Raw genomic sequence first — 26338 nt, 5'->3', positions numbered from 1 at the left:
TATTATATATAGTATAATATATATTATATAACTCCCTAGCCACTTTTCACATCCAAAGAGCATGTGCCTCTCCAGGGACATCAGTGGTATTTGCTCAGTGACAAGTGTCTGAAGAAAGGTCCTACCTTTCAGTTCTGAAACACACTTAGTGTCTGCTGTAGGCAAAGAGGCCAAACTTCATCACCACCACTAGGAAGAGACTCTTGCACAGCCTCTGATGCTCCCAGCACCTAATTGTACCAGTGAAGGAGGTCTGAACACAGACTACGACACTCAGCAGGTCCTTCTGGCTGATAAGAGCACCCAGTCAATAGCCGGTACCCCGTCCATGCAGGACAGCACAGGCTCCAGAGCTGTGTGATGGGTGGGCAGCACTGACAGCACCAGGAGCAGCCTTCAGGCATCACTCCTAGCATATGTGGTCTGTCTCGGAGTGCACTGGGGAATCTCAAAGCGCTTAGAGTTTTCGCATCCGTGAAAAAAAACACCATTCATACAACTGAGTCAGTGACATGAGAACTGTGCTGGGAATAATATTTTGTTAAACTAGGATTCATCAAGGTAAAAAAAAAAAAAAAAGATCAAAACCGAATGAATAGCTGACTGAAGGAATAAATCAAACTGCAGGGGTTTCTCAGCAAAGCATGCGAACAGATTCTCCAGTAAAAGCACATCAGAGCCATGAAGTAATCCTGCAGCCAAGGAAATGCTAGCAATAAATTCCACCATATTTCACGTGTGAATTTTTGACCAGAGGCAGTAAGAAGTTGAGACCGTGTCTTTGAGAGATTATGTCCAATGTCTGGGATAGAAAGAAGACAGAGGTTGCCTCTCGAACCCATGAGCATTATACCCAAGAGCTGCAACACTGCTTGGTAACCCTACACACTTAGTGAACACTTCAGATTAAGACCACATGTTTTCTGCAAAATAGTTCTTGATACATGTTAACTCAGCACATTGCTTAAAGCACATGTGCCCTAAAGGAACAGACACTCCCTGGTCAATACCTTTGCTGCCTTTGCTCTTTCAGCCACTAACCCTGCTGTATTACTTGTCACCTCAACTCCTTCAGCACTCATGGCATCTAACCTGATGAGATTTAAACCAGTCTGTGACAGCAAAAGACACAAGGTAAGTAAACCATGACCTGCTAAACACGATTGTATTAAAATTACTTTGTTTCACACAAATGGACAGTCTCACAACTGTGAAGTACCACAGCAGCCAGCCACTTTTAAATAGGAGCAGAGAAGCTGAACAAAACACTTCTTTGGTAGAGCAGGAGGCATTTATTAAAACTGACAGGGAAAACACAGCAGCTATTTCCATTTTTTCAGTCTAAGTCAGTCCAACAATTTGTGTGCTAATATTAGTTCTCTATTCAACAGCTCCTTTTCGCGTTACAAAGTTTTTAGTTACTAGTCCCTGTCCTCAAAAGGAGGTGAATTAAATTTCCTTGCATTTATTAAAGCTAAGAAAAAGCAGCAATGTACATTTTCAGGGCAGCCACACAGGCAGGTGCATGGCAGGGAGATACTGCACACACAATGCAGGGTTTATTCTGGATATACTGACCGAACTCTGATCTTGCTTCACTCCACTTAGGTTTTTTCACACTCTCCCAATTTTTATTTATAAAAGCTTATACTGAGGTTTACACATTTAATATAAATTGTTTCTTACGTCTGACCTCTTGTATACTGGAAAAATACCTTAGCTTGCACTTGCAACCTGGAACGGGGCCTCATGCAGTTATCAAGTGCAGACTAGGTGAACCAAAGCCTTCAAATATTATTTGGGAGAGACACAGAGATACAGAAGCAACATGTAAAACTATTCCTCTGGCTGAGCTGAGCAGTAGGATTCCTGTGCTTCTGTTTAGAGCACATCATTCCCATGACTCTGTGGTCGGCTTCTGGGTTTAGAATATTTATAAAAACAGATGGATGTTACAAAGCTCTCTCAGCAGACTGCAATCTGGAATTTACACCGTAATCAAATCTTCAAAGAACGTAACACTGGCTGAAGTGAGTACTGCTAATGTTAACGCTGGCATCTCAAGTCTGACAGAACAGCCCCTCGGAACAGACGGTAGAAATGCCTCACTTGGGAAGGGTGAGGCAGGGCTAAGCAGGGGAAGTCATCCCTCTCCCCTGGTCGTGATGCACTGCCCTTGTGAGCATCCTTTCCCTAATACACCTTCCACAGCTCCTACTCACACGTACGTTAGTCCAGACCAGATGAACAAAACACCCAGGCAACAAGCCCACCAGGAACCCACCAGCTGTGGCACTGGGACACTGTGCATGGCACTGAGCTAACCAGGACACTGACAACTGCAAGGGACAGAAACTTGGCTGCTAAACCTGAGCAATCAATTCCTACCTCTCCAGGTGATATGGACAGGTTAATGCAGGGAATCAGCTGAGAGCAGGTGTTCAATGAACAAGTGCTGAACAGCTACAGTAAGAAATAGTTCTTATACCCTCAACTTAGAAAAATACAAAGTATGTAGTTCCATATCAAAAGCATTCTGCTTTCAGATAAATTCTGCATACCTGTGCATCCTGAGCTGTGGACCACTGCCAACCCTGGAGAAGGTATTGAACAAGTGTGCCCTTTCCAAAGTTTTACTTTAACATTAGTGGAAGCAAAATCCTTCTATGAAGGGGCGGAGACTACCCCACCTGGCCTTAGGGACCAGGCAAACCCAGATCAGAGGACTGCCTCAACACCCGAATGCACGGTAGGCCTGCATGTTTATTCATGCTCTTCCTATAAAGCAAATGCTTCACAGGAATGGGATTTTTGACTGGATCGGGTCCCAGTTGAAAGCCTGCCTTGCTGCTGGGGAAAGCCTGCTTTGGCAGCTCTACCTGTAGCAGTTCAGGAAGGTTTCATCCTCAAATGAAGCCATTGCTCCATCTCTTTGGAGAAAGCAAGAGCACTACAAACAGCTCAGTTCTGCCTTTGCTATTGGGGCAGTCACCTCCTACAGAATGGCAGAAGATGTTAACAGACAGTAATTTCTTAAGCTATTAAAGCAAATTCTGCCAGAGTTTGTCTAGTAGAGCCCTTTAATCTGCTACTATTTTTCCTTCAAACCACAGCAACAAGCACATCCCAAACTGCTGAATAGGTTTATTTAATATCCTATGAAATCCATAAGCTGTGTTTCTCCCTTGAAAACTTCAAGCACTTCAAAAATTTTATAGCATTTGGAAATGCTATCAAGAAATCTATTTGTGCAACTTCCAGGAGGAGCACTAAGACGTAGGCAGTGACTCATTTCATCTTTGCTAACAATACACACACACCATTCTGATAATCAGTGCTGGCCAAAATGACATGCCACTAATTTCAAATGAAGCCAAATGCGCAACCTTGGAAACGCTGAGGAAACAACACAGGCTTTAAGACATGAAAATGATACAGCACCATTTCCTACCACAAACCGGAGGAGTTGTTATTTATTGGGTTGTTTACCACTTCTCCCTCCAGCAGTCAACATACATGCACATGAAGCCCATGACATTGTTAAGAATACCACTTAATAAACAGTTAACTCGGGGAAACAATGGCAGGTGATGTGCATAATGGTTTTTGCAAAAGCAAGTTCTTAACAACAAGAGTATTTAGGAATCTGGTTTTAATGAAACAGGTTTTAAACTGTCTTCTTCAAGAAGACATTCTTTAATCTTCTTCAAAAGCTGAAGTTATTCTGCATATGCTTGCTCTCTTGAAAGAGCATACAGCAAGCAGAAGCATCTAACAGTTAACAGGCTTACAGGAACAAATGTGAAGGTGCTACTAGAATAGAGCAAAAAATCATTCTTGCATCCTAGCAAGACCTAGCATTTCATCTAATTGGGGGGAAAAAAAGGCAATCTGGTCCTGGTTTCTTCACATCTTAAAGATAACAGGCCAAGATGATCAAAGGAGGATGGAGGAAAAGCCTTGACCTTGCTCATTATCTTCTCATTTTGCCAAGATGACTATCCTAACGCAAAACCAGGAAAAAGTAAACGCAATTCAAGATGTTAGACATGTAGTTTGGCTACAAAATTGCTGTCTTAATTGCCTTCCAGGACACAAATACATAATGAAGTTGTTACTGATTTCTGTTACAACGATCTCATCGCATCTAAAATTTAGGATTCCATTTCACAAAATAAACTTGTTATTGTTCTATATCCTGCACTAATATGGTTCTTAAACATATCACAGGGGTCAGGAAAAATTATGCTGGCTGCACATGGAGGAATTGTGTTTCAACTCCAAAGAGGCCAAATCAGCTTTACACAAGATTTGCTACCCCTTTTGGCACTTAAGCTACTTGCAAGTTCAAGGGACCTCCATATAATGACGATTTTTTATTTGAACTCTTTATTTAAATTTAAAAACTCTTTAAACTATATGTTTAAATAAAGAGTGAGCAAAACAAAGAGGAAGATGAATACAAACAAAAGAGGAGAGCAAAGGTGATTCAAAGGCATACATCTACATTCTCTGACAACAAAAATGGTTTCTTTTAAACCAAAATACGTTACTTCTTAAATCTCCATTTATTGCTGGCATTTCAGCATTGCAATGCTCAGCTCTCAAAACTCTGAAGTTATTTTATCCCTGAAAAATCTAAATCTATTCAAGGAAGATTGTTTGCTACCATCTTCATCCCAAATTATCACCATAGAATTTGAAGTCCTTCTAACTCAAAGCTCACAAACAAGAAGTTTACCTCACCCCCCCCCCCCCCCCCGCAAAAAAAAAAAAAAAGAACAGACAAAACTGAAAAGTAATGACAGGAAGCTGGTCAGACTATATGTCACAATCTTTATTAAAAATCACTATCTCTCACATGCAAAGCATGATGAAGTATTTAGCAGCAGTGAGATGGTGACACATAAAATTTAGCCTCTCTGTAACCCCATCAAGACCACACATACAGCTTGTGGGATATGAAATCCCTCATGCTCCTCTTACTAGCTGCTTTTCCAGCAATGCAAACACTGACATCCATCAGGTTAGACACTTTGGCACACAGAGCAACAGTGTGCCACTTACGAATCTAATCAGATCAAAATATGTCACTGTAATCCAAAAACGGCTAGATTTTTTTTGAACTCCACCCTTTCACATCAGAGTAAAATAACCATTCTTCAGACTGGTAGAGAGCTCCAGAAAAAGTTTCCGATTGATAATAAATAACTTAATTGGCAGCATATTCCTCAAAATATTCCTTTTACTTTTGAGCAAGAAACTATGATCATTATAACTAATTTTTGGGGTATTCAAAACAAGTAAAATTTATATATTCTGTGTTTAGTTCTTAAATTAGCAGAATATTTCAGGGATTATTTATTAGCTTACAATATGCAGGGTTTGGGGTTTGTTTGGGTTTTAATATCTGCAGTGCTTGTATGACTGGGTAATGAATTGCCTTCTGTATCTATATTATGTAACACCACACAAATTTTGGCTCAGATAAGGCTCTGGTGTAAAGCTTTTTCAGTTCTTCCTGTTTTTAAACAAGCCACTGAACCCCAGACTATATATCTCATCCTGTACTTGCTAGCCAACTATTTTAATCACCCATTTAACAAGCCTAGGTATTACACATACCTTTGAAGTCAAAGTCACCAAGCCTCTTTGGGGAAAGAGATCTGACTTATTACACACCTCAAATAATCTGTATTTTTGCTAGTCATTTTCCTTTTCTTTAGGACACACAAACTCTTTCACCTATCACCTCAAAAAGACTTAAACTCCAATAGACAGACTCAGCAAGTAATTCACAACAGTCTTGGATGTCTGACTAATTCAGAGCAGTCTGCAATTCCCATTCCAGGAGGATTAGGGTGCTTTGCAAACTAAAATGAATTTATTCTCATAATGTCCTTTCACAGAAGGAAGTATCATCCTTGTTTCTTTCAGGTGGGAAACTGAGGCACAGGAGAGCTATACAATTTGCCCAACATTAGAGGAGTGCAGAATGATTAAACCTGATCTCCTATACTGAAGGCTGGCATTCCAAGCACCTAACCAAGGAAGAAACAATAACAAGAAGCAGTTTCTTTCCATGGAAAGATAATTGAACTTCACATTACAGAGACTTTGTATCTTGGAAGATGAGGGGATCCAACAGAACTCTACTGTTCTCCACTGGCTTATGCAGTTCAAGTACAATTCTGATAATATAAACAACGGTCCCAGATTCTGCTTAGTGAAAACTGGTTTGTTTTTGTTTTGTGTGGGTTTTGGGGATTTTTGTTTTTGTTTTTGTTTTTTCTTTTTTTAAATAATTCCAAGGAACAACCTGTCTGCCAGCAAATTTTCATGTTCCATGACTTGGAAATACCCAAACACCTGTATTTGTAGATTTCCTTCACTGGCTTTCCCAAGTAAAATTTTCCACTGGACAAAGAGTTTTTTTTTTTCTTTCTCCCCATCCAAATGCAGTAAAACAGTGGCTGCTTTTATCACAGTTCAATTTCTAAAATGACATCAATAAAAGCAACCCATATATGACAGATGAGTAGCAAAGTACCCACTACTGTTCTGCCTCAGCACTCACCAGAGCAGATGAAATGTGGAATCTCAGAGCTTCTATTAATGTGGACTTTTAGTCTGTACAAATGTTTGCATATCATCGTCTGTCATATATTCACAGGGCAATCTATGTTTAAAAGCTAAGCACAGCATATGCAATCCTTCTTGCTTTCTGAGCAGAAAGAAAAACTCCATTAAAAAATGTATTTGCTATAAAGTCACTAAGCCAGTTCTGACAGCAGAAACTGTTTCACCTGAAAAGTGTTAAGACTAGCTACAAAAGAAACATAGTTAAAACAGGACTTCCCTGTAGGGTGACCATATCCAAAACTAAGCTTACTACCATTAAAAACAATTTCTTTACCAAATAATAGTGTTCACATAAATCATGAGCATACAGGCCTTAGTGCATGTTAGTGGAAGACAGTCACTTTCATATCATTACAAGATGCTTTTAGACTTTTTTAAAAAAGAGCACTTATTCTCATAATGCCTAAAGTTAAAATGCTGTCACGTATCAGGTATGTTTCGATCAGCATGCATCACTTCCCCATTCAAAACTGCATGCTCTGATCCTTGCAGTAGTTTCCTGCTGTGCGTTCAAGCTCTGGTTCTTTACAAGGTGCGTACACTCTCTTGCCAGTGCTGACGTGCAGTGCCAATCACTAAAGATTTGCCATCTAAGACCATTTTTCCACCTAACAAGTTGGTATGTAAGGTATGCCACGTTACCTTTGGGCAGGTAATCTCAGTCTGCTGGATCATGATAAGGGCAGATGCAATCAGAGCTCCTTGACGTACATAGTTCACAGGGTCATTTGTCATTGGCTCAAGCAAATTAATTGCTTCCTAAAAAAAAAAAACCACCAAGAAATAAGCAGTCACAAAGTTAGTACTATTATTCTTAGTATCCTGGGATTCAGTACTCTAATGGAAGGTTATCAGATTGATGCTATCAGATATACTTTTTAAGCAATATATTTTGCCTATTCTTGGCAAATGACGCAGAAATCTGTATTTCTGTGGATTTTAATCTAAAAATTGGGAAGAAAGAAAACCCCACAAAACCCAAGTGATGGATGGAACAAGATCTACGTGCAGAAATGGGGCAATGGAAAAACAACAGCTGTTGAAAGCAACAGATGCATTCGTCGCATTAGAACTACTGACATGCCTTAAATAGTACACATAAATCATTTGTACACTTTCTTTGCCATTCTTCCCAACAAAATACATCAGCATTACCTTCATTTTCTGCATAAAGAACAAATGAACCAGAGATATCAAACAACATGTTGGAGGTTAGAAAATGAGATGGTAAAACAATCCAAGTCCCAAAATTCTTGGTCTTACACTATATTGTTAGAATCTGTAACATTTAGGATCACTTGAAAGCATCCATTTCAAACCTACATTAACTGGGGCTGCCTCTGAGCACCCATATACTAAATCTAGGTTTTTAAAACATTTCAAAACACTCTATTGCTTCTTCAAATTCAGTAACTTACCAGCTAAGCGCAATAGGAACATGATCCACAATGACCTATCAATAAGCATGTCTTTCTATGCAGTCATTGACTACGAAAAGCTGTAAGAGAGTCTATTGCAATACATGCTGCTTAGATGTACCCAAGACCAACATGGGCAATTTGCTGGCATCTCATACTAAATCATCTCTTTAGGCACATTTCTTCATCTCCATTTACAGTTCCGTCACTTAGCAAGCCATGACTTAAATACGCATAGAATTATCACAGACACAAATTAACTTCCTACCATGCAAGGTCCTCAGCACACATTACACAGGACAACTGAACTCATCTAAACTCACTGCTACCAAAATGAGATCCCTCTCCTTCCACAATTTCCTTTCAGCTATCCAGCCCCTCTCCTTTCCCTGTGCTAGCTGCAGCCCTTGTCTCACCTCCCAGTGAGCTTCTCCAGCTTGATAACTCAGAGAACTGTTCCCCTTTTTGTTATTGTTATCCAGGTCAGTTTTCTGTAGGTTTGTGTCTGAGTCAGCTCACCAGGGAGCTGGGCGTGAGACAGAGCAAAAGGTGGCAGGAAGGACCAAGACTACCTGTTTCAATGGCAAAAAGTTGTTAGTGGGCTCAGCCAGCCTTCAACCACCCTCTTCAGATCTAAGCCAAATAAACCTAGGATAGCAGTTTGTACAGCCATGGGCTGCACAGATAAATTTGGTCCGTGGCAACACAGGTGCTTTCTAAAAGCACTCTGAAATGGCATATGAAGCGAGCTGTTAGACACTCTTAGGAAAAGCAGAGATAACAGTTATAAATCTACCCTAAGAGGCTCAGAGAGCTCTTTTAATCTATTACGTGATCTTCTGATTACAGAAGTGAGACAGAATCACTTGGCAATCTCTGGTACAAACCTCTCTGCTGTTCATACCTAAACCGAGGACAGAAGCAAGTGCAGTTGAGTGCGTGAGTCTCCCAGTACATACCCCTCTTGGTGTTAGTTCTGTCAGGGTAAGGCTTTTAAAAACAAGCTGATTTTATACAAAACACTATTTCTAAGAACCGCTTCTAGAATAATATCATGCCTTTGCTTAGACTGCTTCTGCCAACTGAGCTATCTCGGAGGCTGTGCTTCTCCACCTGAAGGTGACTCGTTCATTCTTTGGCACACATGCAATACCATGTGTGGAACATCCACTATGACAAAAAGCTGAATTTTCCGATCTCCTAAGTTGAATATGTTTGGGCCTTCAAAACCTACTAATATAAGCTCCGGAAGACATGTCTGCCTGTAATCAGATGGTTTAGGTCTTTATCACACAATATACCTGGAAATAAAACAGGCTTCTTTATGTGACTAAAAGCATTTCCACTTAAATCAACTCGTCAGATGCAGCAGGTTAAAAATAATTAGCTCCCTGATTCCACCTTCCACTTGAGAATAAAGCAAGTTGGATAAAAACAGGACTTTCAGTTTGCTTTCAAGTTTGCATGCTACAGATTGCAGGCAGTGCATGTCAGCATCCTGTGCATTTCACACCACAAGTGACGTGCTGAAGAGCACTCACTCGCAAGAGCCACAGACCAAGTGTTTAATGCTAGCTGAGGAAGGGATGATACAGCTAAGTGTGAGATTTATCAAAAACTCAAAAGCATGAAATATTACTTCCACATGGACAGTCTGTGCACCTGTTTTGAAACTGTCATTCAGTATCAGCACAGATTACATACACATGCGGGTGAAATAGAGGAAGCTTATCCCCAAATATACTTGCTGCTTGTCCCAATGAGCACTCACTTCCCACAGCAGAAGTGGGAATACTTCTACTCTAAAAGGTCCCTGCTATCATTTGTGAGAATTACCCTTCACTGACACTTAAAAAGTGAAAATAAAATTTACTGGCTATGAATCACACATCTGAAACTACAGTAAATTTCATTAAATTTCATTGCACTTGGCTTTACTACATGGATCTTCCATGAACTGTGTATCATGGGAAAGAAGAAAGGAGCTAGAAGTTATGCAAAATACCTGCTGTTTTCCTGTCACTGGCACCCCCTTGCTCCCCCTAAAGCAATCTGTAAGAGATCAACTCCAAGGGCGAAGGAGTATTGATTTTGGAGTACTGAACACACATTTAAAGTTCAGGGGCAACTTGACAGTAAGAAAACTCTGATAAAAGTTTTTAAGACAAAATTCCAAGAACGTGGCAATAATGTATAAAAACATTCTCCTACTTTATCCATTCTGTACAGGCAGGAAAAGAATCTCTATGTTCAGGACAGTTAAAGAATGTAAAGAAGTACTGTTCTGCTTTAGCTAGCTAGTAGCATACATGTGCAAGAAATCTATCTCTATGTGATGTTTCTGCACAAATGTCTCTCTGGCAGGAGACAGCAGAAACAGTCTTGGCTATAAATGCTTCTGGTCCTCACCTTGTTTCCAGTCCCCGCACAGCAGATACCTAAAGCCATGGCAGCCCCATAACGCACATGAGGATTGTAGCTCTCTGACAGCAAAGAAACCACGCTAGGACACTGCTCAGGAGTCCTAAAGAAAGAAAAAAAAAAAAAGAATGATATTATTATTGCTCTTCAAAACACAGAGACTTCACTCTCTTCATACTGGAAAAATTTAAAATCGTCCTCCCACACCGTATGTTTTGCACTTCTCAAAATATAACCACAAGGGTGGAACAAATGGACTTAAAGGAGAACAGGGAAGTGCACAAATGAATAAACTTCCCTATCACTGCAGATATCACACACAGCCTCCACTCCTAAAGTCTTCCTTCTTAGTGCGTATTTTCTGCCTTTAAAAGATTAGCCAGCAGAATGACGTATCTACTGAGACTCTAGAAATCATGCTGTTGTGATAGACTTACCACTAGCAGAGGTTTACTCTTCATGAGACACACATCACTAAATCTCCCATCAGTATACACAAAACTCAACTCCAGTATTCAACCAACCTTCAAGGTTGGTGGGTACCAAACTCCCTTTCACAATCACTGCTTCTGCTCACCCGCATCTAATGTTGTAAATCAGAACATGTGAGGAAATGCTGATACAACACACACTTCCAATCAGTTTATCAGCAATGTTTACAGTTGCCTCCTTACAATACCATGCTATCACATTGTTGTCTTTTAAGAGATCTGAAATGTGAGATCTGAAATGCCTCGCTAGCTGGGAACCAGTGTCCTGTTGGTCATTACAGCAACAGAACTTCTAGCCCAGTGCTGAGGAGATGAAAGGGAACACGATTTCCCACAGCAAGAAGTATACATTGCTAATGCAAACAGTCTTCTGAATATTGAGTATTTCTAAAGTAGGGCAGAACTCACTAACAGGTGTGGATATATTGATTTCCCTCCTGTATTTGTAGTCATATTTATCACTCCATTAATTTGGATGCCACACAAACCACTTCATAATACTGTACACTGCCAACTTCAGCATTTCTAATGCAACAAGGGCAAAATTCTTTGTAAAATAAGCATCTCTGCGTCAGACAAGTCTGCATTCTGAACTCATAGGCATCATAAGGACATCCATCACAGCTAATCTGTTAAATTTACCCAATCTCATGACACCATGAACACAAGTGCGATGCAGGAATGTGGCTGGCAAGTACATGCTCATGAAAAAGAAAGATGGGAAACTATAAATTGCAAGTGATTTAATTGTGTCTGTTTTCAAAGTGCACATCATCTGGTTATGCACTCCATCTCACAGTGTCTTGCAGCCCAGACTAGCTTTTTAATTGTCACATTCACAATTCTAAAAGCAGTCTTGCAAGGCATTTACTTTGACTATAAACTGATTTCAGACTGAAACGTACAAAGGAAGAGCAAAGAACACCTTAGTTTTAGCTTCCCTTCTTCTGTTTGCTCTACTGAAAGATGGAGGTTGGAAGGTGGTGGCAGTACTTCTTGTACATAGGAATTATAGCATCATGTAAGACCATTAAGTGTCTATCAAAGCACTACACAAGAGGTAGAAAAACCACTATAGAGTGTGCTCCAGCATTGGTTTTATTTAAATGAATACCTGAATCATAGAAAACAAAAGTAAAAAAGACCTTAAGCAATAATCTAGTTCATTCTCTTCTTTCATTGTGATTTGAGACAGAAGACATGGTCATATAACCACTCTCATACTTCAGTTATACATTACACACAAAATCAGTTAATTTCTACTGTAGCTATTATCTTTTCCCATTTCAACATCTTCCCATAGTCTCCTCTGCTAACTAGTCCTAAACTCCTCTTTACACTCCTCTCTTCTGCTCCAGTTGATGGCAGACATGCAGCATCACCACACAGTCTCCAGTCCTCCTCCAGAATTGCTGAAAGGACCCAAAGGCACCCAGGTTTCAGAGGCTACTCAACCCCTGAGCAGTAATGGCAGCAAATACCCAGATCTCCTACCTCACCCCTGCTTCCAACAGTTTGGTGCTTTATGAGTTTTCCAAAAACACCCACATGGAGAAAAAATCCGATCTACCACCAGCACCTTATAAAAAAAAAAAACACCCAAAACCCAACAAAACGCCAAACCAAAAAAACCTCCAAACAGCAGCAAAAAACCAAAACACATAAAAGAAAAGAGGAACAAATACAAAGTTGCTGGAAACTCTGCTGCCTCTAAGGTGCAGCCATGACGACAAATGTTAAGAAAGAGGGAAGAGCTGGGAAACTGAACAATTCTGTCCTGCAAGCAGGCAGTAGGTGTGAAGACTATAAACTAAAAGACACATTTAAAACTACCTGCCAGTCTCTTCCTCAAATAACAGCTTGGATGCTGACAATGTTTTTTTTAAAAAATGAGCTGATGTGGAGACCAGGAATCACAAATCCTGTAACAAATGAGCCCAAATATTCATCTGCACAGAAGACTTCAGCTCTTGTACAAAGACTCTTAACACCTTTGTGTTTGCTTTACTTCAGCAAATGTTAAACAGGCAGATTGTGAGCCAAAGAAGAGAAAAACATCTTCTGGCAAAGATGTGGTTATGCACTTTGAAGCATTAATCATTAAATTCCTGTTCAGAAAGCTGGATTTTATAGAATCATTAACTTGGACATATCTTTGTGTCTGCAGGCTCAAAAGTTCCAACACAGTTTTTATTATTAGATCAAGATTAACGTATACTGATTGATTATGCAATTCCTAGACAGATTTACATTATTTGTGGCCATTATTTTAAATACTTTTATCTCAAATCTATCCATAAAACAATCAAACATTTTGACAGGGGTCCTTCTGCAAATCCACTTCAGGAGTTAAAGCTGCTTAACAGGTCCCACCACCTTCCTCAGTAAGGTAGTCTTCTTGAATCCGCAGTCTTCAAAAAGTGTCTTCCCACGTAACAGAGAACTAGAAGGCAGAACCACAAGTGGGTTGAGGAAGCAAAAGTCTTGTAAAAACGCTCATCAGAGGAAGAGGACTTCAGTATACAAGAGCACTGCTGGCATCGATGCTTAAGCAGTAACATTTGCTTGCTCACTTTATTGCTGAGATGCTTTACAAAGTTCTTCACACTGTTGTCAAAGGTTAGCCCATATAAACCCAAATCCACATTTAATAAAATTCATAAAATGCAAACCAATTCTGTCAAGTGATCAAAAGAAATACTAAAAAGCCTTTGTAAGCAGTTATGGTCTGCAATCGTGCTCCCGTGGCATTACTCCAACTGGTAATCCAGTTGGGGAATATATTCAAAACACGACCATGTTCTCCGCCCCCTAGCCCGAGGTTTTCACTCTGAGAGCAGTCACAGGAGCTGCTGAATTGCCGTTCAGCACAATGGAGGGGTGGTCCTGCTGCTGATGGAGCACGTTTCCGCTTCACTGGTACCAAGCCCCACACAGGTTCCCAAACTAAGTCCACCCCTCTGGCTCCCTACTGGAGAGCTCCACCGCTCTGTTGTGGTGATGGCTAAGTCAGTGTGGCTACTGAGTAGAAACCTCTGGTGGGAGAGGGAGAATAGTAACAAAGAGTGTGAGGAAACTTAAAAACAGTACTAAAAAAAGATAAATGGTTTATCGGAAGTCACACAGCAACAGGCTACTACTCTTAGTCAGTCCTAATATGGACATCTGTCGTTACTACAAATTAAACACAGAAGATAACATCACATGAAACACCAGGATAATATCTGGAGATACAGTGGTCAGAATTTTAATCTTCAGACCCAATTTTTCCCTGCTTCTTAAAAAGTTATAGTAAAAATTCTAAACCTGGAGTATATTTAATATATTTTGAGGACAGAAGCAACGTACCATAGTCCTCTAGTCTGACCTTCCCATAACACAGTCCAGTAATTTAATCTAAAAATTCCAACATTAAAGCTTAAGGCATGTCTCTAAACTGGGCTGTATATCTTAGAAAGGCAATGTCTATTTTAAAAAACCAAATTATCTTTAATGCACTGATTCCTTCCTTTTTTCCTAACACTGGTTTTCCTCAAGCAGTTTGCTGTTGCAATTACATTTTACTACAACAGCAAAACGTCAACAAAAGAATGGCCTGATTATTTCCTTCATTTTCATCTGAAAATTGCTCAGCTGCTCCTACATAAGCCATCAAAACACAGACATCAATGAACCCAGATCCATATACAAAAAAAAAGAACATCACAACTAGCTTCAACTTTGTTCTGTTACCAGGAAACTAAATGAATCAAGAAGCCAAAAAAGCCTAGAATTTTCTTCTATAGGACTTCAATACAGTAGTCAGTTACAGCTTTGTTTCCACCCTACATCAGGATAAATTTTACTGTTGTCATATATGGGCTGCAGACGAAGGACTTCCTCCAGGATCCAGTTTGGTTTCAGAAGTCATAAACAAAATGGTAAAGAGAAATAAAGATGCACCAAGACAGTTATGAGAGATTCTCAGCAAAACCTAATACCTAGCATTTTATTAGTTTTACTCACCAGCTGGTTGCTCTCAAAACCTCCACGAGAAAGAAACACCCTGTGCAGCTAAGGATTTTGAATCTTCACAGAAAACAGAAAGAACACAAAGGACCTGCCTAACTCCTGCCCAATTACCTTAGCCTCAACTTCAATCTCATTCCTGGGGACGTTCATCTCCTGGACATAATTAAATATAAGTGACATTATATATACATATAAATGTTATATTCTCTATATAAAAGCTGACACTTAGCTTGTAAGAGTCCTAGAATTTCTGAGAAACCAGAGAAAGTTTTGGATTCTTTATTACTTCCAAAGAGAAAGGAAAGAAAGTTTTTCTTAAGCCTCCAGTGCACAAAAAAAAAAACAAACAAAAAAAACCCCACAAAACAAAACCCATGATGTCAATTGTTACTAACACAGACTAATATGAACAAAGCCACCCAGATCAGCTGGACACAGAAAGCAGTCAGTTTTCCTTTCAGTCCATGATGCTGACCATGGAAGGTTCTCCATAGTTTGCAGAGAACCCTGAAATTGTATTTCCTTTTCACCATGAAACATTTCTTACAGCAGCATTATTAGGAATCTGTAATGAACATAAACCGGTTTTTTTTCTGAAGGTAATTACATCTGCAGATACTGTAATGCTTAGTAGGCTTTGCCTACAAGAGCCTTATTGGGCTACTGAAAGTTGAGGAACGCTGTTAGGTACATTGACTCTGTTTAACAATCCACTTCAATATTTTTTTCCAAGAGGCATGCAACAACACTACAAGACAAATTAAAAACTTGGATTGCCATATCTTGAAGCATATTCCGCTTAGATCACAGCCCAGTTAGAATCACATCCAAATACCTTTGTGCAGTTTATCTCCAATTCTGTAAGTTGCACGTCTTGAAGGTTAAAGGACTGTTGCCATTTCTCTTTATATTGTGGTAATATTTAAACACTAAACCCTCTATATATAATAAGGTAGCATCAGTAAGTAAACAAACAGAATATTGAAAATAAACCATCACACTGATCTTGTGACTGAGACTAAAAATGGAAGCGTCTGAAGCATCACTAACATACACTTCTTTTTTAGTCTAAATATTTAAGGACTTTACAACTCATTGAAAAATGAAATGTCAGAGAATTAAAGAAAAATGTCAAATATATCTTTTAAATTCCTCATTAAGTCTCCCCAGTCGTATTTCAAAAGATTCTAAATATTTATGACTTTCTAAACTATTGGACATGAATTAGTCATTTGATACAGAACTATTTCCACAAGTTGCTTTGGTAGTGCAGTGACAAATTAAAAAAAAAGCAAAGTCTAACAGAAGTTTCATTTCATCTATGAATGAGTTAATAAAGGAGGAATGCAGATATCTAATTGCACAATTTGCAGTCATTTCTGAAGGGGGTGTGTGTAGCAGAGATGGGGGAAACATAGAAGGTGGAAAATCTGCAGAGAAAAATGCAACAAACTGACATATTTCAGTGTAGACTAAGCACGGGTGTAAACCCTGTCTCTTTCTCTCTCGACAAAAAGGATCCAAGCTATTTCCATCCAGGAATTTCCTGCAACTATCCCATATGCAACACAGCCTCCTTCTCCACAATGTTTTTCTCTGAAATGCCTCCTGGTTGCCTAAGCAAGACTTGCTAAAGAATGAGAATTTGTAGGAGGCGTCCCACTGCCAACAGGCACAGTAGATGAACTTGAGGGACATGCACTGATTGAACAACACTGTCACCAGTGTCAGCTCACATCTAATGTAGACATAGCTCCATTCAAATAAAATAGTACTGGCAATCTGAAAACAGAAATAACAGCAAGGGGTGAGGAAAAAAAAAAATATATCTATGCATGGTTCAAATATTCTGGGTACAGTGGACTACGAGTGGGGTCTAGCAAGATTTAAGGTTTATCATGATTAACGCAAGAGAGGAGCTGGACATGGGGGCAGGACAGAGGCCTGCACAAAAAGCCTGGCCAGAAGCATGCAGTGAAGAACCTGCTGCGGATCTGTAACAGATATACAGGATGATGTGTTTCTCAGAAATGATTCAAACCTGGGAAAGTTCAAATAACTCCACAAAAGACAGATAAGTTTTCTAGCCATATGGAATGAAATATTGCACCAAGCAGGTATATATGCTATACAAGCCTACATGCAAGTAAACCCGTATCATCTTCCTCTGCAAGTTCCTAAGAAAACTGTTTTCTTCTGTATTTAAAAATATAATTTCCTTTTCAATTAGATATGAATGCGTTTATACAGCTTTCATCAGAGCAATCTGCAGGCAACAGTACAGCCTTCAGCTGGTGCTTCATCAAGGTACCTCCCCCCTCCCAATTTATTTAATTTAGTCATTCTAGTGGCTAAAGAGATTATTTTGTCATGTAAATGACATTATAACATCCACTGAGGCATTCCAGAGAAGGGGGAACACTTGATTTTCACTTTGACCAAGACAACTCTTTACTGCAGTAGCCAACAATCATGCTTCTCAGATGGTAAGATCTCTGAAGAAAATTTATAGAGGTAATACAGAACTCAAGTCGACAAAATTACACTTCTATAACTGATACTTCCCTCACACTGAAGGGACCGAGGGATAGTGTCTACTGCGCTGTGAAAGAGCAAAGGTGAAAAGTAAAAAAAAAAAAAAGCCAAAAACCTCCTTCAAGATAATGCTTCAGCTCCAACACAAGCTTGCATCAGTAACTGATGCTGATGATTAGCAGATGGTTCTGACAGACGCATTGCTATTTTTTTCTGAGAAGTTTTATTTCTGTTCTTTAAACTCAGAGATGCAACATGAAGATCTGCACGCGGCATAAACCCACAAGCAGACCACTGAAGTTAAAGGATTAATCTATCTTTTACTATACTTTGGTGGTTTTACTCCAGAACTTTTTTTTTTTCCATTTATGATGCAGACATACTGCCAATAGCTCCATCTCCAGAAAGCGTTAATAATTCCAGGCACCTTTCAACAAGGAAAAAAAAAATAGCTCAAGTGTGAATGAGAAAGGAAAACAAGCTTCATCTGTACAATCAGAAAGCGTGAACACTGGCTGTGTTTAATCCAATGGAAATTTTGGTAAAAACTTCAAGTACAGTTAGATTAATGCCAGGAGAGCCTTCAAGATTTATAAAATAAAACAGAAGTTGATTAGACATAGTTGAGTTTAAGGAAAACTGATTCCAAATGCTCATTAGCCCAATACAGTAGTCCTGTCTCGATTTCTGCTTTTTGTACGTTTTCATGTGCTCTACTCTCCCAGTACCATCAGGGATGACAAGGGGGAAGGTGGTCAGATAAGGAAGCGGAATTACCACAGTTGGATTAATCTTTATTTCCTAATACACACTTTCCTGAAGAATAAAGATATCAAAAGTCAATTGCAAATGAATACAGTATAGAATCTTACCGAAGGTTTCCTTTAAACAGGAAAAATAAGGAACAAATGAAAACTACTTTACTGGAAATTCTGTTGTATGATCTGAACACCCTTTAAGCCAAGCATTTATACTAATTTCTGCAGCAGCTTTCTCTCTTTGGCCCCAAAGTAGCCGTATCCTAAAGAAATGAATGCCTTTTTTTTAAAGAAATATAAATTGATTCAGAGTTCACTGAGGACCTGATTCTAGGCTGAAACTTGATGAGCACTAGGAATTCATGGAACATAACGGCCAGTGACACACAGAGGGTCAGACCATGATCTCATGGTCTCTTCTGGCCTTAAACTCAACGACTCTATTACACACTCGTCCAGCTAACATCCTTGGAAGTGAATTCTATTTCCATTTTAATGCGGTACTATACGGTGATGTTAGAGACCATACACACATCTGACCGAAAGTTGGAAGGTAACAAAAGAAAACACTCATGATAATAAAAAGCAGCTGCATGAAGAAAGATTTAAAGTAACAGCGCACACACTTCAAATAGTGTGCTAGACAATACTTTTATAAAATTGGTCAAGAAAAAAACTGGAGCATTTACAGGGCAGCAGAACTTTTTAGGGTTAACTGCGCTTCTGTCCAGAGAGTGAGCAAGCAAGAAGGAGCGAGTGCGCAGGCATACACAGGCTGTGGTGCATACAGCTATGATACTGTAGCGTGAAGGGTCATTTACAGGATCTGCACATCCTGATACAGCTACAAGGAGCATACATCATAGTACTGGAGCACTGAATCAATTAACCCTCTCTGGCTCTTTTCCAGCCAAACCCCCACTCATTTACTTCTCTATCAGACCTGGATACACTGGAATGAGTCAATCAACAAACAAGGGTAGCAGCAGACTGCAAGCTTTGCTAATGAACAAAGAGAAAACTGCACATAGCCTCAGCTAATCGCTTAAGTAAAATCATCAAAAGAATGGAAGAGAAAGGACAGCAAAAAAAGAACACAATCTTATTTCTATCTTTTTTTAAATTTGGCAAGAATGATACTTCTCCTCCATTCAAGAGTTGGAGAAAACACCTGGGTAAGAACTATAGTTTTCCCAAAATAGAAATTCTTAATCTTGGTGTTAGAAGAAATGTAAGTGCTAAACAAAAGCACACAAAGAGACAAACTTTAGAAAAATTATAAAAACTAAAGCCAAATGAACAACTTGTTTTCCAGAAAGTAGTGAAAGATCTTATCTTAAAATCCACATTGTGATGAAAGAGAAAATTACAAAGGATCTTCCTGGATGCAACGTGAACTCTACTAAAACGCAAAAGAAAGAGGTAAGGTTTTCTTCACCTGAAAATTGCAACACATCAAATCTTCTCCGTGACTGAGCGTTTGTTCAGTTTAACGCCGTGACAGCTGTTTTAGTCTCTGCTTCAAGGGGAAAAATGTAAGCGTTAAGTCTTCTGCAGAGTTGAGAGAGACAGAGAGAGAAAGACAAAGACAGAGGGAGAGAAAAGGCTGCGCTTAATAAAAGCCCTACTCAGATTACAAAACCAAGCGGTTTACTCACAGCCCCCCCCTTCAAGTACTGGGTAAATTTAGATATCTCGGTTCCATAAATCCTTACGGTCCCCCAGAGACTGCCACCAGTGTTTTATCGTCTACGACTTCCTAACCCTCACCTGATAAATTATGAACTGCAGACATTAAAACGGAAACCTCATACATCATTTCTGAAGATATTTTTGGGGTGACCCTCTGTGGCGAAATAGGATTCTTAATAAGGGGAAATATGGGAACTGCCGTCTGCCTACGCACACGCTGCTGGAGACTAGACACTCGGGAGAGGAGGAGTTGCATATACACAATGCGAGCATCTGCCTTTGCATCAGTTCGTACTTACAAAGAGCAAATCTACATACGCTGTATCTAAAGGGAACCATTTGGCATCCAATTTCATCTATCACTTTTTACTGCTGTAGAAAGAAAAAAAATAAACCCAAAAAGGAAGTTAATGCACCGCTTACTTTTCACAGCTACTGAATTGTTTCCTACAGTCTTCTGAAACCTGAACCTCGCCATAAAGGGGAGACCAAACCACTGAACCCTACCGACCAGAGATGGACACAAGGCAGGACTTTCATTTTTAAGACCTAATTGCGCCCAGCAAGGCACAGGATAAAAAAAAATTGGATATCAGCTCGGACATGGTTACAGTATCTCGAAATAGCAAATGACCAGTTTACCATACTGACCATGCTGGCCTTTCTTCAGGACCATCCTGGACCAGAGAGGAACAGTGAACTCTTCCACTGTACGCAATTCCTGCACAAAATACAGTTCCTGAATACATTCTGCTGGACGCAAAAATGTCCTATCCTTCACATTTCTTGAACAGGTCTGGAGTTGGCAATGGATCTTTGTCACCTCTCTCTGTAACAGGAGAACCCAAGCAGGACTACCCAAGTGACGAACAAGGAAACAAAGTGCGTTGGGCAGCTTTACTGATCCTCCTGGTGATAATCCCCACCATTGGGGGGAACATACTTGTCATACTGGCAGTGTCCCTGGAGAAAAAGTTGCAATATGCTACCAACTACTTTTTGACGTCCTTGGCGGTGGCAGACTTGCTTGTGGGTCTGTTTGTGATGCCGATTGCCCTTCTCATAATATTATTCGGTAAGTACAGTGCATTTGTTTCATCAGGCTAGCATATGGGGTACAATTTGGGGAGCTATAATTTAAACAGAAAAACTGTTTGCTTTCCACCATTACAATTTTTAAAATCACTCGGATGAGAGCTCCTAAATCTTCTCTCCCTCTCACCTTATGCAGCTTAATGTCTTTACAGGAAGTATACCCACTGTGGATATTCTTTCCTTTGAAACAAACCATTCAAAAATCACCTGAGACTTAGAATTGACACTAAATTGGAGCTGGACATGGGAAATTACATTTTGTACAGTGTAGTATTACTTTTAACAACATCAGCACAATGTTGGCATCTGTTCTATTGGATATTACACTAATTGCAGGCAGTCTTCTCTTAAAAACCTTGAAAAGAAGACTAGGTATGTGTTCAGTACACTGAATAGGTTTCAAACTTTCTAGGAGTCAGGCACCTGATTTTACCTTGGTATTGACTCCTAGCTCCATGAGCAGTCAGAGATGGCCCCTGGCACCATCAGTAACAACAAACTTTACCAGTACCAGTTTCAGAGAAACCGATTTTTCCCCACTCTGGGGAAAGTAGCAGGTTTGTAAAACGTCCCAAAGAATTAACTCATCTGTCAAGCCAAGGAAGCCCCAATCTGTGTACCTAACGTCTGAGACTCAGATTTATCATTTAGTCTGGTTTATATGGAATAAAATAGGTATTTTTCACATGAACATACATTGTGTGTGACATTTTCCTTTTGGTTAGTCATTGCAGAACAAGCATGACTTTTTAATATTCTCTCATGCCCAGCTTTATTTCAGATATTGCTTTTGACAACTAATCAGAGGCAGATCCATGGGAAAGTCTCTCATTTACTCCTAAAATTTCTTTAAGAATACATTTTAAATGGTCTATTTTTGTATCATACAAATGGAAAAAAAAAACAATAACCCAGATTTTCCAATAAACTTAGAGATTTTACACCATCGTCTTTAAGGTATAGATACCACTGGGCTCTAGATAATGAAAGGCTGCAGGAGTTCATTTTTCCTATGCTAGATCTCTAAGAGTTGCCTGAGCAACAAGCAAACACAATTATAAACTTTATTTCAGAAAGACCATCAGCAGTTTTTGTTTGCTGCAGAAGACTGGTATCACTTTATTAACAAATGTGTTTATTCGATAAATGCCTTGAGACTGAATTTCTGTATATTACAGACTGTTTCTCCCTAAATAGAAGCATGAATTGGAGATCAGAATTCAGATCATGGAATAGTATTTTTTCAAGCAACAGCTTCTAAAAAGAAAAATGAACATACATGACCAGGACAGCAATTTCTAACTTGAAAAAAACCACTCACTTATAAAAACCTTGGTATGTCATGTATGTACACATGTGTGTGCAGAGGCAAAAACGAGATATGTATAAATATACGTAAACATAGATACTGTAACTGCTTAGTTCCTGCCAAAGGCCTCATTAATAATAAAAATAAAACTACTAACCATAAAAGGTACTAGTATTGGAGTAGCAATCAATACAAAGTGAAGGCAAGTTCTGGATTTTGTGGAGTTGGTTTTTTGGTGGCGGTGGATTTTTGTTGTTTTGGATATTTTTATTATTATTATTTTCATTTTGCTAGATTAATATTTTCTTTTTAACTTTTTATAAAGAGACTATTGCTCCTTAATCTCTCAATTAATCCAGTGCTAAACCCTGGTTACAACAGTTTAAAGCATGCTAGGAATCTTAATTTAAAAGTCAAACAAAAGCATCTTTCATGTTGCAGGAAATTTACACAGAAGTAGCAAAATTAGTTATAATTAACTAAGAAAGACTGCCACTAGCCTTTCACATAGCAGTGGTTAAAACTGAAATTTTTTGCACACAAGTCTCTCTCTGGCAGCCGACCAGAAAAACTGCTTTGCCTCTTCACCAACTGGGAGAAGATGCTGAGGTGTTTACAAAAGTTCAAAGCATGAGTAAAACACGAGGAGTTACTGGAATGAAGCTAGAACAGATATTTAAATCTGCAACAAGTCTAAATCTTGAAGCTACATTAGCCAGGTAACTACTTGAACATAGAATAATCATTGATAGCCAGAGAGGCAATTAAATACAGCCTCCTGGCACTGCCACACAGGAATGTTTCCATAATAATGAAATAGCTGGGTGCAGCTTCTAGATACAGAATACAAATATTATGCTTCCGATTTGGAACTGGTATCTAATTATGTGGAGAATATTTGAGGGAAAAGGTGTGAACTAAAGTACAGTCACATTAAATGATCCCGACTGTAAAAACTAATGTGTCACAGAGCGTTTAAATTCAAAACCAATATTGGCTCCATGCCCTGATGGTATGCTTACAGAAAAATCTTCAGAAATAGACTGTCTCTTTTAAAAATAAATAAATTAATAAATATGTAACTCACTTGCAGGTATATTAACATAGGTAGATTATTTATTTTCAGCAGAGCGACCAAAATGTACTCTGGTACAAATATACACTGCAATTTTAATTTAGGAGTGTGAGTGTCAGAATATATAAACAGTTCATTGCTTTTATTGCTTGCTAAATTCTTCTCATTTCTTCCAAAAAAAGAAGAACATGTTAGGAAATAATTGTGTTCTCTGAAATCTAGCTTTCAAAAGAGTTACCCAAATTTCTCAGAACTACTGAAGGAAAGCAAAAATGTTGCTATTTATTGCACAGTGAAATTAGCAAATAAACTTGAGGGATGCTCTCATTTGCAAAGCCTGCAGCGGGAAGAAGTCTGTTGTCCACAGCTTGGTGGGCAATGCGTTACTTGGAGACAGTGCACGTACCATCTTTTAAAATACATTCCCTATTCCTGATATTCATCCACTTAAAAATCAGAAGGTAACACTGATCACTCTAGGCTGCAAACCATTACTTTAAAAATCTATCATAAGCAATCGGCATGTTAATCTTCCCCTATTACCAATGATGAACCACAGCAAATCTTCCCTTCTTGTTTGTGCAAACTAGCAGAGAAAACTTCTTTAACTGAGGGCTACTTTCCAAAATCTCAAATCTAAAGTTAAGTAAGAAAACAAAGGCTTATTCCTCACAAAGTAAATCTAATTAAAAAAAAAAAACATTACTTTGGCTAAATTCAAAAACCTGCATGACATTGAACAAGAGAAATAAAGACAGGCAGCCACAGGGGTGAAACAGCGAGACAGCAGCCTGGAAACGGCAGGCCTATGCAGTCCACGAAGCTGAATACTGGAACGAGGTGAACACCACACACGCAGGCTACAGACACACACACATCAGTTTGAAGACTGAAGCCTAGGCTTAAGTCAGTTAGTGATTAAAAATATCCAACTTCCGTCTCAGTAAAAGCATCATTATCTAACAGCAACAAAATCCTTCACAGGATACATGTTTCAGCAGGCTATAACAAAATCCTTCACAGGTAACACATTCCAGCAGCCCTTACAGCAGCAGAACAAACGGTTTCCAAGTCTATTTAAAGATCTCTCTTAATCATGCTTATACACATACACAAGCAGTGCTTTCTCCTGACGTTTCAAAAAACCTTTTGGCTTATAGCAAGAGCAGTTCTTCTATACCGTACTTGGTTTTAAGGATTACACATTTCCATGGTATTTCCTATAAACAAAGCTTTTTATAAAGAAAGATTAATCAAGGGTAGACAGTTGTGGTAAAAGCTCATCTTACTTCTTTTAAGGTGCAAGGCAAATCTTAAAACATGTATTTTATCTTGTTTTGACGAAAATAACGAAAGCAATCTGCAACAGCAGCACTGCTGCAGTGCTGGGAGGATCCAAGGCAAGGTTTGTAGAAAGGAGGAACATCTTTTTATCTTGTACCACCTGACAGTTGGAGAAACCAAAGAAGTCTTCAGGCAGGCAGGCTTGTCAGGTAACCTTGGCATTTAAAAAATTTTTTTAAAAAATTCAATCCACTAGCTCATTTAAATCAGCATTTCAACTCCCAAGGAAAAAGCATGTGGAGAATCTCAGTCAGCCCAGTAAATGCTCTGGTCTGCTCTGACAGTATCGATCTATACTAGGAGAATCAGAACTTGTAACAACCCAAACTAAGCATGACCTGCTAATGGCTTTGTATCACCACTTGGCAGGACATACTGATTTTACCTTCAATCTGAATTATAAAGCAGGACAACAAATGAGCAGGTCACCGTCATGTTTACGGGTCAGAGATGCTTTCTGAGTCCTGAGGGGAAAATTAATATTCCATCTTTTCCCTGCTCCCAAACTAACAGAACAGGCCAAGGGTGATATACACCACCATCACCAGGAAAGCACAAAATCTCAGCCCAGAGCAGCTCCTCAAACACTAAGCACAGAGCTTCTGAAACAGGTGTAACCTACAAATCAAAATAAGCAAAAGCAAAACAGACCACAGCATGAATCTCAGACAACTATGTGTCCCTTCTGGACTTTAAGGTAACAGTTTCACATTTTGTTTAAATAATAACCATATTCTTCAGTTCTTACCAGCTACTGCATTTAAAGTCTAGTCTGATTTTGTTTGGATAAAAAACCATCATCTCATACGCACAAATATAATAGTACATACTGCTATAATCATGTGATAACTTACTGCCTTCTGCATCCAGTTCAAAACAAGACAAAAATAAAGAAAATACAAAGCTTTCTCTGTTCAATTGAAATTTCAACTAACAAAAGCTCTTACAACTGAAAAACATACAAGGTTGCTTTGTATCTATATTTAAAAGGAAAAGAGCTTTTTCCTGCAAAATATTTGAGGGTTTCCTTCTGCAAAGAGTAAATTAATTACAAAAGGAAAGAATTTATCACACTGCAATTCTCCAGAAAGCAAAGCACTTATAATCCAGGGAGTGGCATGTTAGTACTCTCCAACAGAAGTATTAGCTGCTCACTTGAAATCCAGCTATCTGCAGTCCTTCAAGATGTAGAATACACTTCCCATTGTTCGCATTTTACTTGAACTAATCCTTCATCATAGAGTCAAAAGAAGTAGTCCTATTTCTCTGGAGTAGGAAAAAACATTTGAAGCCCATCAAATCAATTATTTCTTTTAACTGTATTTCCCCCCCCCCCTTTTTTTTTTAAAATGTGGTTACATGAGCCACATTTTTGTTTTCCTTTTTTTTTTTCCTTCAGAAAGGCACCATACCTTACTGCCAGCTGAAAGTTTCCCAATATACTAATTACAACTTTCTCATACTCGCCTTACAGAATAATTTTTTTAAACATAATTTCAACCATGATATCTATTTTAGGAAATATGCAGCTAGATACTAAAGTTTAC

The 26338-nt window shown here is 39.0% G+C and overlaps 2 protein-coding genes across 2 annotated transcripts in view; one reads left to right on the top strand and one right to left on the bottom strand.

Moving 5' to 3' along the window:
* Positions 1-1010: 1010 nt before the first annotated feature.
* PSMD1 (proteasome (prosome, macropain) 26S subunit, non-ATPase, 1) overlaps positions 1011-26338 on the bottom strand; it is a gene marked incomplete at both ends in the record, with an annotated part of 57330 nt that continues 32002 nt past the window's right edge. Inside the window, 3 exons of the mRNA XM_009705785.1 lie at positions 1011-1112; positions 7183-7401; positions 10470-10584. Of these exons, the coding sequence (XP_009704087.1) occupies positions 1011-1112; positions 7183-7401; positions 10470-10584 (436 nt within the window). The remainder of the gene's footprint in view (positions 1113-7182; positions 7402-10469; positions 10585-26338) is intronic.
* HTR2B (5-hydroxytryptamine (serotonin) receptor 2B, G protein-coupled) overlaps positions 20734-26338 on the top strand; it is a 10502-nt gene continuing 4897 nt past the window's right edge. The window contains exon 1 of the mRNA XM_009705784.1: positions 20734-21043. Coding sequence (XP_009704086.1) covers positions 20734-21043 — 310 coding nt within the window. The remainder of the gene's footprint in view (positions 21044-26338) is intronic.

The sequence above is a fragment of the Cariama cristata genome, unplaced genomic scaffold, assembly GCF_000690535.1.
Source record: "Cariama cristata isolate BGI_N322 unplaced genomic scaffold, ASM69053v1 scaffold11048, whole genome shotgun sequence".
Classification (NCBI taxonomy): Eukaryota; Metazoa; Chordata; class Aves; order Cariamiformes; family Cariamidae; genus Cariama; species Cariama cristata.
Note: the sequence above shows the minus strand (reverse complement) of the source record. Positions and strands in the feature narration are given on the sequence as shown.